We start from the raw sequence: 16,109 nt of genomic DNA on the forward strand, positions 1-16,109 counted from the left end.
TAGAGGTGCTGAATCACTCATAGGAAATGTCCCCTAAACCCAGCATGTTTTAGCGTGGCAAACAGCAAGGGCCAACCAAGATGGTCAAAGGCCTTTTCAACATTCAGACTAAGTAGCAAGGATGACGAATTCTCCCTGTTCGCCACATCCACCAGATCAATCACCTATCTGGTATTGTCGCATGCCTGTCTGAGTGGGACAAAACCCACCTGATCCTTGTGGATGAGAGAGGGGAGGACTACATTCAGGCCAATTGAGAGCAGTTTTGCAAAAACTTTGAGGTCCGTGTTCAGCAGAGCGATGGATCTGTAGTTGGAGCATAAGATAGGGTCTTTGTCTTTGTCTGTCTGGTTTGGGGATCAGAGTAATAAAGGATCATTGCATGTCTGCTGGGATGGGGGTGTCCCGGAAGAAGGCATTGAAGAGTTTGCACATGTGGGGGAGTAGGAGGGGAAAGAAGGTCTTATAGTATAAATAAGGTAGTCCTTCTGGGCCTGGGGACTTGTGGGATGGTAGAGATTTAACAGTCTGTTCTATTTCTTCTTCAGTAATTGGTGTGTTAGGGGTTGCTAAGTTAGAGGCTTGGAGTTGGGGTACTCCACTTTGTTTGAGATATTGTTGCATGCGATGGGATAGGTTGGGGGGTTAGTGGGGATGTCAGGATTGTTGTAGAGGTCTGTGTAAAATTCTGCAAAGGTATGAGCAATGTCTTTAGGGTGGGATAGTAGGCAGCCTGTTTTATTCTTAATCTGGTGAGGCGTGAACATGTGGGAGTTGGTACACAGTTTCTTCACCTGTAGGTAGTGGGCCTTATTACCTTTATCATAATATACTTGTTTTAGTCTAAGCAAAGCCTTTTCTTAAGGAGGGATAGGGTAGGGGACAATTGTAGTCGGTGTTCTAGAACCTTAAGCTCTTTCTCGGTTTGGATCTTGGTGGCCAGAACATCTTTATTCATGGCAGAGGATAGTGCCATACATCTGCCTCAATGGATGGCCTTATGGGCTTCCCAGAGTGTAGGGGGGGAGATGTCAGCAGTGGTGTTTTCCACAAAGTAAAATTTTAGGGTGGAGGTTGGCTCTGTTTTTGATGAGAGGTGCTGGAAAAGGAATGTGTTTAACCTCCAGTTGTAGGGCCTAAGGTTGGGGGAGCCTAGGTACAAGGTAAGCAAGATAGGGGCGTGGTCAGACCATGAGATCGGGAGTATCTGTACTTGTGTGTTATTCTAAGTGTGGGGTTATTGATAAAGAAATAGTCAACACGTGAGTGTGTTCGGTGGGGTGCCAAGTAAAATGTTAGCTTATTATTTAGCACAACTGTTAATATACATTTATGCACAAGGCACTGTAGTATAGTTTAATCTCTTAAGGTAGCGCAATACTATTTATTTGATTTTCACAAGTAAAATGTGTACTGCCGATCCCTTGGGTGGAGAACCAACCAGGCATCGAAGAAAGCATATCGTCTAGAGAGTTGGCGGAAGAGCTTTGAGTCCCTGAAGGCTCAATCCGACGATGTCTGGGAGCTTACCAAGTGGCGATCTGCAATTTCAGAGTGGGTTAAGTTAAAGTCGCCCCCACCACTAAGAATCCATGATCAGACTGAAAGAGGTGGCCAAACACTTTAGACAAGAATCTACATTTAATGTTCGGGGCATATAGGGCACATAAGGTGACCTCCTGTGTTTGTCACAGACCCCCAAGGATGACAAAGTGGCCATGTGGGTCACTATAGTGTTCTGAACAGGTGAATGGAAGCCCGTGCTGGATAAGTATGGTGACCCCGGCAAGTTTATGAGGTCCTGAGGAAAGGTAGGTCTGGGGGAATTGTTTGTGTCTCTTGGACAAAGACAATGTCTGCACCTGACTGTCTAAACTCTCTCAGTGCCAGATGTCTTTTTATATTGTAATTTAGGCCGTGAACGCTCAAAGAGAGGATCTTAGCCATGGTGTTGGGTAAGGGGAGGGGCAGGGTATCTTGCCTGTTGTGGAGAAGAGGTTACAAAAATTGAAGGCCAGGAGCAGAACTACTTCAGGAAGAATCCAGGCAAATTCCACGACCTGCGCGGTGAGCTACACAATGACGGACGGGAAAAGAAAAGAGGAGATGCAGCTGAAAGGGTATAAAGAAGATTTAATACACAATAAACACTGAGAAATTAGAGAAAATGTTGTCACATGACCTTGAGAGGCCATCAGGCTTAGGTCAGTATGGTTTCCCAGGGATCCCCCATCCTAACCCAAGGGGATGGGTCAGGTGGATGCAAGGGAGCCCTAGATTGGTCATATAGAATACAAACAACAAAACTATGGTAACTTTAGTCCCGGGGGGCGGGCAAGCATGAAAGTTCCTACTCTCTTGGGTCTCATCAGAGACATGCCCATAAGGTAAACTGGGGATTAAAACTGGGGCACAAGGGGGGACTAAACATTCAAGAATGTCCAGGGCAGATTCACCAGCCTTGTTAGATGGCAGGTCAGTCCATTAGCAGGTAACATATGAAGAGGGGTGTAGTTAGTTCAGCCGTTTCTATGTTTGTTGCTCTTGTGGGATGCATCCACATTCCAGGAGCGGTTGGATGGGGGGACCTTATGCCAGATTGTGAGCGGCGGAGGTGGAGTGGCCACAAGATCCCATTCCGGGAGTTGGGGGATAGGGATCCCGAGGACATCACAAAAGGTGTTTAGATCCTCTGGGTATTGTAGGGCAGTGGATTTGCCCTGATGTTTAGCTGTGAGGCTAAAGGGGAATCTCCAGCAGTAGGCAATGTTTTTGTCTTGTAGGGTGTGCAAAAGGGGTTGCAGAAGTCTGCATTTTTGCATGGTAATCCTTGCGAGATCCGGATACAGTTGCACTTGGACATCTTGGAAAGTGACCTTCCTTCAGGGAGTAGGAACTAATCCTACAGATGATGTCCCTTGGTTTGGAGGTGGAGATCTTAGAACGTAGGGCTTGGTGGGCTCTGTCCATTTCAATATGTTTGGTGGCAGGCTCACCTAGGAGGTTGTTAAACACATTCTTCAAAGTGTTCTGCAGGTCCTCAGGGCCCTCAGTCTCAGGGACCCCTCTCACCCAGATGTTTTTCCTGTGCCCCCTGTTGTCCAAGTCCTCCATGTGGCGTTGCATGTCTTTCAGAAGGTTGTGATGGTCTGTTCCCTGGAGTTGGGTTCTGTGGACTGCCAGCTTAGTCTCCTGTATTTCTTCTTCGGCCATCTCTACCCTGTCTGCTAGGTGCTTAAGGCCTGACTGTAGCACCTGTATTTCTGAGCAGCATGTGGATATTACATTTGCCGATTAGCTGCTTGAAGTCTTCTTTGGTGGGCATCGCCTGTAGATATGAGTGCCATTGTGGGGGTACAGAGTGGATTTGGGCTGGCATTGGGGTTTGCTGTGGGGGAGGTGGGCGAGATAGCATCGGTTGAGGATGTGAGGTAGCATTGCCCTGGGCAGAGTATGCTAGTCCTGGTGATGAGCTCCATGGGTCCCCCCAGGTCAGTGCTTGGTCAGGCATGGGGTCCCTCATGCTTGCTGCTCCAGAGTGGTGGTTGGCAGGGGAGTACACCTTTTGTGTATAGGTGGCTGGTGGTGTAACCTGTTCCCTGGGGGAGCTGAAGGTCTATGAGTGAGAGAGTCTCTGGGCTTTAGGGGGAGGTAGTTTAGATGCATAGGTACTAAAGGCTGCATGGCTCTCCCCAGGCTCTTGTAGTATCTGGCTGGATGGGTGCACAGAGCCTGGCAGGGCTGGTAAGTCTATAGAGAAATCTGAGGATGCCAGGGATCCAGGGTCAGTTCCATGCATACAGGGGTACTGAAGCTGTCCTCAGCAATCGATGATATGCATCTGAGCATTGGGTGTATTTTGGAGGAGGGGGCCGAGCATGGCAGGCTGCAGGCCATGCGCGAGGCCCCTAGGGATACAGTGTGGGGGACTTACCGCTCCTGAGAAAGAAGGGATCTCCTTACCCTGTTTGTCCACCATGGATGCAAAACAATTAAATGTCCCACTGACTGAGGAAGAGCTCCCTAGAAGCATTGGCCCATGCTCAAAATGGAAAAGTGCCTAGTGCCGATGGCTTGCCAGCGGAAGTTTATAAACACTACACAGCACAATTAATCCCAATACTCCTGCAAGTCTATAACAAGGCATTTGAAACTGGGAGACTTCCCCCCTCTATGAGTGAGACACTTATTGTAGTAGTTTTGAAACCTGGCAAGGATGCCCTATCTCCAGATGTATATAGACCTATTTCATTACTTACATTTGTCATTAAGCTGTTGGCCAGAGTTCTGGCTAACAGATTGGCCAAATGTATTCAAACCGTGATCTGTAGAAATCAGTCAGGTTTTATACCAACTAGATCCACATCTCAAAACCAACGCAGACTATTTCTCAATCTTCAACTGCCTACAGACAACCCAGTTAATAGGGCCATCTTCTCTTTAGACGCTGCCAAAGCTTTGGACAATGTTGAATGGCCCTATCTGTGGGAAACACTGACAAAATTTGGGGTGGGCCCCTCTTTTCACTGGAGATGTATCAAAACCCTTCAGACTCTTCAAGGGCATGCAACAGGGGTGTCCTCTATCACCCCTGTTGTTCACCCTAGCTCTTGAACCTCTAGCCATACATGTCAGAGAATTGCAAAACATCATAGGCTTCCTTCGAGGACTTAACCATGATGTAATTTCTCTATATGCGGATGACACATTGATTTTCTTAAGAGACACCTCCTTGAAGAATGTAATTTGTTTAATTGCTGACTCTGGTGAGCTGTCTGGATTCAGTATTAACTGGAATAAGTCAGTGCTTATGCCACTGGACCCCCTGCCACAGCCTCTACCTGATTGTGCAAGAGACATTATTACAGTTGGCGAGTTCCGCTACCTCGGTATACAGGTAACTCCAGACCCAAACCAGTATGTTACACTGAACTTAGTACCCTTACTCCATAAATTTCAGATGAAGTTGAAAGACGAAATTACCTCTCTGGCAGTGCAAATTTTATTAAAATGGTGTGGGCCCCACAACTTTTATATATATTCCACAGTGCCCCTATATGGATACCACACAAATGGTTTACCCAAATAGATGCCCAGTTCAGAGATTTAATATGGGGCAACAAGTCAGCTTGGATTTGTTTATATACTCTACAGCTAACTAAAGATCAAGGGGGCCTAGCTGTGCCGCATGCCAGATTTTACTTTGTGGCATCCCAGCTCCAACACCTGGGTAACTGGGGGGTTTCGATGTCAATGATCCCATCAGGTCCCTACTGCTTCCTGAGGGCTCACTGCTCTCGGCTCTATCTCACCTAGAGGCAGGTCTCACGCATGTAACACAAAATAAGGCTATGATAGGGCAGCGCTGATAGGTCATAATGACACACAGCTCATTGGTTGACAGAGCGGTCACTCATAGCCTAACATTGAAAATAAAAAAAATTGACTGATTGACATACAATAAGTACTGAATTGTAAAATTAATTAAAAACAAATTAAAAAGCTTTCAACATTTGAGAAGAAAGAGAGCGAAAAAAGATGCATGTTGTACTGGTAATAGTAAAATGTAGATTGCTTCGCCGCCATGAATGACAAATGGATGGGGTAACAGAAATTAATTAAAAAAGGGACGGGATAAAATAAATGTGCTGGTGTTAATAGTGAAGAGAAAACAAAACCTGAAAACAGAGTGTAATGAAGGATGATATATATACTGTGTATATTGTATGTGTGTATGTCTATATGTATGTATTATTTTCGACACAATTAACTGAAAACTCGTGGCCATGTGATTAAGCATTATATCGGTGAGAACCTGATTAAAAGGGGGGGAGGGAAAAGGGACAAAAAGTAGAAAAATACTAAAGCTAATAAAAGAGGAACTGTACTGCACAAATGCTATCTACAGACAACGTTCCTTTCTTGTGGGAAAAAGAAAACCATAGGGGTCTTGTCAGAAATAGATAGATATAAACTAGAGGAGACAACTTGGATAAAGAAAATTTGTTTAGAATATAACCTTAACCACTTGCCGCCCGCCATATAGCAGAATGACAGCGGCAAAGTGGTTTCAATATTCTGACCGGACGTCATATGATGTGATCAGGATATTTAGCCGATGCGCGCCTCACGGCGATCGTTGTTACAATCTCGGTAAAGAGTCTCTGGCGGAGACTCTTTACCAAGTGATCAGCCGTGTCCAATCACGGCTGATGACAGTGTAAATAGGAAGAGCTGTTGATGGGCTTTTCCTCACTCACGTCTGTTAGAAGCGAGTAGAGGAGAGCCGATCAGCTGCTCCTCTGACAGGGGGGTCTGTGCTGATCGATTATCAGCACAGCCCCTCAAGGATGCCCACACTGGACCACCAGGGATGCTACCAGACCACCAGGGATGCCCAGCACCAGGTATGCCACCCTAGACCACCAGGGATGCCAGTCAGTGCCCACAATGTATGCCAATCAGTGCCCACAATGGGCATCACTGATTGGCATGCATTATTTGGCACTCATTGGCATCCATCCGTACAATACTGTACATTACAATGCCACCTATCAGTGCCCATCCGTGCCGCCTATCAGTGTCCATCCGTGCCGCCTATCAGTGCCCATCCATGCCACCTATCAGTGCCTATTTGTGCCACCTATCAATGCCTATCTGTTTCACATATCAGTGCCACCTATCAGTGCCACATCATCGATGCCCATCAGTACCACCTTATCGGTGCCCATCACTGCAGCCCCTTAAGTGCCCATCAGTGAAGGAGAAAACGTACTTATTTACAACATTTTGTAACTGAAACAAAAAAAACATTTTTTTTTCAAAATGTTCGTTGTTTAGCACAAAATAAAAATCCTAGAGGCGATCAAATACCACCAAAAGAAAGCTCTATTTGTGGGAACAAAATGATAACAATTTTAGTTTTGGTATAGTGTAGCATGACCACGCAATTGTCATTCAAAGTGTGACAGCGCTGAAAGCTGAAAATTGTTCTGGGCAGGAAGGTGTATAAGTGCCTGTTATTGAAGTGGTTAAATAGCTATGATATATAAATATCTGTCTGATAAAATATGCTCATGTGCAGATGTGCATAAGACAAAAATGAATAGTAATGATAAGAATATTGTGAAAATGGTGAATGAAGGAAGGAATATACAGAAAAGCACTCAGATTAGACTACTCACCTCTATTTTCTCATTCAGGTCTCCAGGGGCAAGGGAGTCCAATATATCAATCCAATATGTCTCCCTCTGACAGACCCTGAGGCCCGATGAGGAATGGTCAAATTTTTTGAGGAAGTGTAGGAGAACACTGTGCGTGTCGTCTCCTGCCTCTATGAGACGGAGGTGCTCCCCAAACCTCTTCCTCAAAGTGCGTATGGTTCTGCCCACGTAGTACAAACCGCACAGGCAGATCAAACAATAGACTACAAACTCTGTAGAACAGATAAAAAAGCTACAGATCTGGTAGATTTTGCCTTTATTTGTAAACTCTTTTTGACCATGATTGACAGTGTGCCTGTCCACTGACTCAGTTGATCTTCATAAAATGAATCAGTTTTGGATCACCAGCTACCAAGCACCTGATGCTGATGTAACCGAATATTTTTTTCATGAATGCTTGATCCCTTCAAGACTGCCTATGCTGATGCTGAGTGACTATCCAGTTATGCTGAGTGACTATCCAGTTATGCTGAGTGACTATCCAGTTATGCTGAGTGACTATCCAGTTATGCTGAGTGACTATCCTGTTATGCTGAGTGACTATCCTATTCCTCCTCAGTGTTCATGTTGATAGCTTGTAAGAACATTTTCAGTTCTGGGCACCACCCCGGGGGCTAAGGCCCAATTTTTCCGCTCCTGTTTAGCAGGGGCATATAATTACAATTTTTGCTGTAATATTTTGCACCAGGGCTTGTACTCAACTAGAGTATCTGTGAGGGGTTGCAGTGTTGTGGCACCAGCACCAGTGCCTAAAGCCCAATTTTTCTGCCCTTGTTCAACAGGGGTATGTAATTACAATGTTTAATATTTTGCAGCAAGGCCCATTCCTGTGCCCACCAAGAGTAACTGTGAGGGCTTATAGTGTTGTGGCAACACCACCACATCACCACCAAAGGCCCAATTTTTCTGACCCTGTTCAACAGGGGCATGTAATTACAATTCTTAATATAATATTTCATAGCCAGGCCCGTTCCAGTGCCCACCAAGAGTACCTTTGAGGGCTTACAGTGTTCTGATACCACCAACTAGGAATGGGCTTTATGTTCGACTTGAACATTGGCTGTTCACCAGTTTGCCGAATAGGGAACAATTTTGAGTGTTCGCGGCAAATTCGAAAGCCGCGGAACACCCTTTAAAAGTCGATGGTAGAAATCAAAAGTGCTAATTTTAATGGCTTATATGCATGCTATTGTCATAAAAAGTGTTTTGGGGACCTGGCCCAGGGGACATAGATCAATGCAAAAAAAGTTTTTAAAACGGATGTTATTTCAGGAGCAGTGATTTTAATAATGCTTAAACTGAAACAATAAAAGTGAAATATTCCTTTAAATTTCATACCTGGGGGTGTCTATACTATGCCTTGAAAGGGCGCATGTTTCCCGTATTTAGAACAGCCTGGCAGCAAAATGAAATTTCTAAAGGAAAAAAGTCATTTAAAAGTACTCATGGCTATAATGAATTGTCGGTCTGACAATACGCATAAAAGTTCATTGATAAAAACGGCATGGAATTTCCCCACAGGGGAACCCCAAACCAAATTAAAAAAAGGGGAACCCGGCGTCAAAATGAAAAAAAAAATTGTGGGGTCCCCCCAAAAATCCATACCAGATCCTTATCCGAAAACGCAAACTGGCAGGAAAAGAGGGGGGACGAGAGAACGACCCCCTCCTGAACCGTAACAGGCCACTTGCCCTCAACATTGGGAGGGTGCTTTGGGGTAGCCTCACAGCATCGTTTCCCCATGTTGATGGGGAGAAGAGCCTCCTTCCCAATACCCTTGCCCGGTGGTTGTGGGGGTCTGCAGGCGGGGGGCTTATCAGAATCTTAACAAGGGGACCCCCAGATCCAGCCCCCCGTGTTCGAGAGTTTGCACAAACTTTCGGTCTGTTCGCATTTTCTGGATACGAACCGAACCGGGGAGTGTTTGGCTCATCCCTAACCAGGACTAGGTCCAACCCAGTTGGTCAAAGTTGGACTGTTACAAATGTAATTTGGCAGATTAGAAGACAGATTCCAAATGCCGGTAATAATGTCTAACTTTTATAGCAATTACTCTTGATGGAACCATGGTGAATCCCAATATCAATAACAACATGTATTGAGGGTAATGTTCTTTTCTCGCCCTATGTGCCTTGAAACGGATGATATATTTGTTCTCCCTCTTACCTATCTACCGTTACAGGTTCAATGCTTTAGAATAGTTCCCATAATACAAGTTCAATGGTAAATGTTGTTGTCAATTTATGCAGCACCACCAAAATCAATAATAATATATTTGTACAGTTAGTTGCTTTTATACAACTGTTTATACCTAGAAGCTGTATTATAGTGATAATACTAATTATGACTACACCCGATTAAATTGCTGCAATAGTTATGCACCTGATTGTTTTTGCGCAATAAACTTTTTCTTGGTTTTAAAAAAAATCCCACCTTGGTGGATTTTAGTGAAAAAGTTTTCGCTTACAAAGCAAAATAAAGCTGACATGCGTTGCGGAAGGCCCGGAAGTTAGTTTGTTCCTCTGCAAATCTCTCTGGAGTGGGGACTCTGGGTTGGGGTTGTGGCATCACCACTGAGGGAGTGGAGACAGTCTGTGTAGGTGCAGCAGAGGATGCAGAAGCTGCATTAGTAGGAACTGTTAAATTCTGTGCCCGTTCTTTCAGCTTAACGTAACCCTCCTGTAAGGATTTCATGGCCTGTGTGAGAGCTGTGAGGTGCTGACAAATCTCCATCACTGGTGAGGTTCTTCCTGCAGGCTCAGACATGGCTGTTTGATACTGATACTTACCTTATCGTACAGCCTGACTTGTAGGAGGAGACCTCTCTTACAGCCCTGGCTCAGGAGCCACTGGAGTTGGGACAGTAGCCTTGAGAGCACAGCGAGGTAAGAGTGCCTATGAGATCTGTGGTAGCTGGCACAGATGGGTGGATGATGGATCACCAGGGAAGACCGGAATGCGGTTGGCAGATGCAGGTCAGTGATCCGGTGAGCTGGGTGATGCAGGATCAGCAGCAGGCTGGAGCAGGGTGAGACAAGCCGGGCCCCATTTTGGAAAGTAGACACCCCAAGCTATTTGCTGATAGGCATGGTGAGTATTTTGCAGATCTCATTTGTTTGGGAAAATTAAGAAAGAAAAGGAAATAAAATAAAAAATTAAGTAATATCTCTAAATAAAGGGATAACAGTACCCCAGGTACAGTGGGACTTTTAATGCAAACAAATTTTTATTTTTATCATAAAAAAAATATTTATTCAAAAGATTTGTAAAAACAACATATAAACAGACATAAAAAGTCCATACAGAATCTCAATGCATGGATACATAAATGGACAGTCTTTAACAGAATAGATTTTCAATTTTTTTTACATTTTCAAAACTTTGTGACAAAAAGTGAGATCTGCAAAATACTCCCCATGCCTCTCAGCAGATAGCTTGGGGTGTCTACTTTCCACAATGGGGTAATTTGGGGGGCTTTGTACTGTCCTGTCATTTTAGCACCTCAAGAAATGAGATAGTCAGTCATAAACTAAAAGCTGCGTAAATTCCAGTAAATGTACCCTAGTTTGTAGACACTATAACTTCTGTGCAAACCAACAAATATACGCTTATTGGGATTTATTTAGCTGAGACATGTGGCTGAGCACATTTTGGCCTAAATGTATGACTAAAATTATGTTTATTGGATTTTTGTTTTTATAACAAAACGTAGAAATTTTTTTTTTCAACATTTTCAATCTTTTTTTCATTTATATTGCAAAAAAATAAAAATCCCAGAGGTGATAAAATACCACCAAAATAAAGCTCTATTTGTAGGAAAAAAGGACGCACATTTGCTTTGTGTACAGCGTTACATGACCAGATAAAGCAGCGCAATGCCAAATTGTAAAAAGTGCTCTGGTCATTAAGGGGGTAAATCCTTCCGGGGCTGAAGTAGTTAAGGTAAAAAACCTTCATTCTTTACAGTCCTCTGTAATAATTCCTGTAACATCCTAGTATATGATCTATATCTATGGAGATGATATCTGATTGCTGGAGATACTAAAGAATGGGGGATGGAAGAATAAAGTGCTTTAATGTGAAGTGTCCCCCATGTGAATGTAGAATCCCATTGTAAATGTGGAATATCCACCAATATAGTACTTGTATCTCTAATATATCCCAGAAGTTTCAGCGCTAAAGGCTGGAAATGTTTATCTACCCCTCCCCCCTACATTCTCTATAAGGGATCCTATTCCTGCCATAATTCGGTGATCTTCAATGGGATCTCCTGATTGGTGGACTTTAGGAAGGTGATGGAATATTACAACAAGGGGAAGACACATACCAGTACAAGTTAGAGAGTGCTGCTCACCCTGAAAATATGGAAAATTTATTTTTAGGCAGCAGAGATAGTGGATCGAATCAACAATGTATAAGTAATTCAAAAATAATTTTATTCTTAAAAAGATTTAACAAGGTAGTTAAAAAATGAGCTCCAACAGGACAACAATGTAAACAATGTAAATGATGATGGTGATGGAATATTGGGGTCACTGGGGTATCCACCATCAGACATTCTGCTGTTTTATTTCATAAACCCCCCAGATTCTTTCCTTTATCTATCAATTTCAGAAGCCTCTGTATGAGACACTGTGAGTTTCTGCTTAATAACCGAGTACATAAGGGGGTGACTAAGCGGTCACAGCGCCCCCTCTTTATACTGTGTAGACATAAGTACTACACCACCTTCACCTTTATCAGCTTCCCTAATAGCAAGATCTTTCCTCTGTATAACATTCTGTATATTCTGATATTCCGCTCTAGTGATGTTATGTTACTTTTTACTAAATGGGAATAAGTCCTCATATTCCTCTTATAATATAATATCATGTGTCTGGATTTGTCTCTGCAGGTTGGGGAGATGTGGTGTGACTTCCTCCGGCTGTGATGATCTCCGATCCATTCTTATCAATAATCGATCCCTCACCACACTGAAATTATCAAGGAATAATCTGGAAGACTCTGGAATAAAACTTCTATGTGAGGGGCTCAGAGATCCTGGCTGTAATCTGCAGAGTCTGGAGTGAGAATTATCCTATAAATGATATAATATTCTGCAGGATTCTGGTATAAATATTCTATGTGAGGGATCCAGACATGTCACCTAGATGAAAGTTATACAAATACAGACCTCTGATTGGCCGGTTACACTGGGAGTTCCCATCATAGTCCTTCAGGTCACTCGCTGTTATTGGCTTTCATCCCCTCCCCCCTCCGCTGACTATCAGAGATCAGACTTTGACTGGGGTCACACTGGAGGTCACAGCAGGGCGTCCGGTGCATCTCCATTCACCGTTTCAGGTCCAATTTCTCCCGGAATTTTGGGTTGAATTTGGACCTAAAACAGACCAGAAGACGCACAGGACTCCGTATTCTCTTCATTCAGTGACCAATCATAGACAGATGGTCCTCAATTAGAATCCGGAAGGACAGAGCGAGTCTCTAGACCAGAAGTGACCCCTAGATGCCAATAAAATCCCCCCATCCTTGTAGATATAAAATTGTCACCTCATCGAGCCTCAAAGAGAATTCCTAGTCATTTCATCTACAAGCCCAGCAGGGGACGAGGCCGATACAGGGAGAAGACCCCGAACTGTCTGCCAGACATTGATTTATATCAGAGATCAGAGGAATCTATTTTATCTCTCATACAAAATAAAATATGAGTTGCAGAGAGATGGAAATAATTGCCCCTGATTGTAGACATGTTGGGGTACATGTACATATAACATTGTATGTGTAGTGAGGATAGAATCCAGGAGAACCCCCAGAATGGTTCTATGGGGTCTGATCACACCAGACAAGCACTGATTGGTCTTGTTGGGATCAGACTGACATGCCAATGTTACCAATCCTCATCCATCAGAACCATTCATGGTCCATTTAGCTCTGGTTCCTTCAGAACACAGGACCGGCTTGTGGGCTGGGCAGGGAACGCCCCCCCCCGGGGTTGATTGGCTGATGGCTAAACTCCACCCACATCCATAAATTGAGGATCCTGAGATATGGACGGGGTGATTCCCATGGTGTCGGTCTAACCGGTGAATAGCGGATGTTCCTGACATGTTCCTGTCACAGGATAATCCTCAGAAAACGTTTATTTCTGTTTTATTCTCACAGCCAGACTGTGTCTGTCCTTTTGTCTTTGTTGTATTTTCTGTTATTCTTTATCTTTCTACATATTTTATACACTAAATAACAAACTAGTGTAGCTCTGCTCTATATTACACAGACAACCTACCTGCAGACAGAGGTAAGTGTTACCACAACCCCAGTGTTACTATACGGCTGTGTAACTATGTAACAAACCACCTAACCACCTGATCCTGATACTTCCAAATAATAATTACACAACAAAAATGATAATACAAAGCAAATACTACATCGAATATATGTCTGCTACTACCACAACCTCAGTGCTGGAACAATGTGCTGCAGAATAATGAATTGGTATTAATACACTTTATACAGAAAACTAACAACTTTATCCCGGTAATTGTAGAAATGGAGTCGGTGAGGATTTCCTCTCAGTAGTGCCACATCCAAAAACTTGTTAGAAACAAATAAATACCCCTAAGGGGGGCTTTTAAGGCACTTGTGTATATATAAAGCCGTGCTGCGGGAGAAATGTTACTTTGTAGATAAATCTCCCCCTATAATCCTCATGATTCATGTATTCTAGTAAAGGTACGCTGTAATCCAAGGGCCGCTTTTTGTTTTTGCAGCATTTTTTTCTTACTTTTGTAAGTCCCAGCAGGCCGCCGCCATCTCATGTGTGGGCATCTGAAGCAAGACTGTATCTCTTCCTGTATTCCATGGTTACCCAGCATGCACCTCCAGATCTCGCACATGCTCAGAGCAGCACGAGCTGTGTGATAGGTTGTAGTTTGGGTTTCCATAGCAACAGCAGTGTCAGAGGAAGGTCCCGCCCCTTAGCTATGGAAACCTCCCCTCCCCTTTATATATACATATATATGTATAAACATCTGCACAGAAAGAGGGATATCATTTACAATTAGCATTGTTTAAAAAGCAATTATCTTTTGCAGAAGCTGCCCCATCAAAGTATCCCCATCAAAATTTCCCCATTATACTGCAACCATCAAAATTGCCCCATCATATTGTCCCCAATCAAAATTGCCCCATCATATTGTCCCCAATCAAAATTGCCCCATCATATTGCCCCCATCAAAATTGCCCCATCCTACTGCCACCATTAAAATTGCCCCATCAGATTGCCCTCATCAAAATTGCCCCATCAAAACTACCCCATCAAATTTTCCCCATTATATTGGCCCCATCAAAATTGCCCCATCATATTGCCCCCATTATTCTGCCACCACTAAAATTGACCCATCAAAACTGCCACATCAAATTGCCCCCATAAAAATTTCCCCATCCTATTGCCCCATAAAAACTGCCCCATCCTATTGTCCCCATCAAATTTACCCCATCATACTGCCCCTATCAAAATTGCCCCATTATACTGCCCCAATCAAAATTGCCCCATCAAAACTGCCCAATCAAAACTGCCCTATCAAATTGCCCAATCAAAATTGCCCCATTAGATTTTCCAATCCATATTGTCCCATTATACTGCCACCACCAAAATTGCCCTACCCTATTGCACCCATTAAAATTGCCCCATCATATTGCCCCTTCAAAACTGTCCCATCATATTGCCCCATCAAAATTGCCCCACCAAAATTGCCCCATTATACTGACCCCATGAAAATTGCCCCATCAAAATTGCCCCATTATACCGCCCCATCAAAATTGCCCTATCAAAATTTTCCCATCATACTGCCACCATCAAAATTTCCCCAACATATTGCCCCATTATACTGCCACCATCAAAACTGCCCCATCCTATTGCCCCCATCAAAATTGCCCCATAATACTGCCCCTATCAAAATTGCCCCATCAAATTTCCCCATTATACTGCCCCCTTCAAATTACCCCATCCTATTGCCCCCATAAAATTGCCCCATTATATTACCCCATCAAAATTGCCCCATTATTCTGCCACCACCAAAATTGCCCCATCAAAACTGCCTTGTCATATTGCCCCTATCAAAATTACCCCATCCTATTTCCCCATCAAACTTGCCCCATCATACTGCCACCATCAGAATTTCCACAATAAAAATTGCCCCATCCTATTGCCCCATCATATTACCCCCATCAAAATTGCCCCATTATACTGCCCCCATCAAAAGTGCCCCATCAAAATTGCCCCATTATACCCCCCATCAAAACCGCCCTATCAAAATTGCCCCATTATACCGCCCCATCAAAACTGCCCCATAATACTGCCACCATCAAAATTGCCCCAACATATTGCCCCATTATACTGTAACCAACAAAACTGGTTCATCCTATTGCCCCCACAATACTGCCCCATCAAAATTGCCCTATCAAATTTCCCCATTATAGTGCCCCTTATCAAATTGCCCTCTTCAAATTACCCCATCCTATTGCCCCCATAAAAAATGCCCCATTATACTGCCACAAATTGCCCCTATTGAAATTTCCCCATCCTATTTACCCATGAAAATTGCCCCATCATACTGCCACCATCAAAATTGCCCCATCATATTACCCCTTCAAAATTGCCTCATTATACTGCCACCACCAAAATTGCCCCATCAAAACTGCTCCATCCTATTGCCCCCATCAAAATTACCCCATCATATTGCCCCCACCAAAATTGTCCCATCATATTACCCCCACCAAAATTGCCCCATTATACTGCCACAACAAAGAAGAGGGGGTCCCCTGGGGGTGGACTTTTAAGGCATGTACAAATTATAATAGTATACAAATTATTTTATTACATAAAAC

At 43.6% G+C, this 16,109-nt stretch overlaps 1 protein-coding gene across 1 annotated transcript in view; it reads left to right on the forward strand.

Annotated features, from left to right (window-relative positions):
• The first annotated feature begins 10,179 nt into the window (after nucleotides 1-10,179).
• LOC143962520 (ribonuclease inhibitor-like) overlaps nucleotides 10,180-16,109 on the forward strand; it is a 157,827-nt gene continuing 151,897 nt past the window's right edge. Inside the window, exons 1-2 of the mRNA XM_077471794.1 lie at nucleotides 10,180-10,198; nucleotides 12,030-12,288. Of these exons, the coding sequence (XP_077327920.1) occupies nucleotides 10,180-10,198; nucleotides 12,030-12,288 (278 nt within the window). The remainder of the gene's footprint in view (nucleotides 10,199-12,029; nucleotides 12,289-16,109) is intronic.

The sequence above is a fragment of the Lithobates pipiens genome, unplaced genomic scaffold (assembly GCF_037356315.1).
Source record: "Lithobates pipiens isolate NorthernLeopardFrog02 unplaced genomic scaffold, aLitPip1_a1.2 Scaffold_8, whole genome shotgun sequence".
Lineage (NCBI taxonomy): Eukaryota > Metazoa > Chordata > Amphibia > Anura > Ranidae > Lithobates > Lithobates pipiens.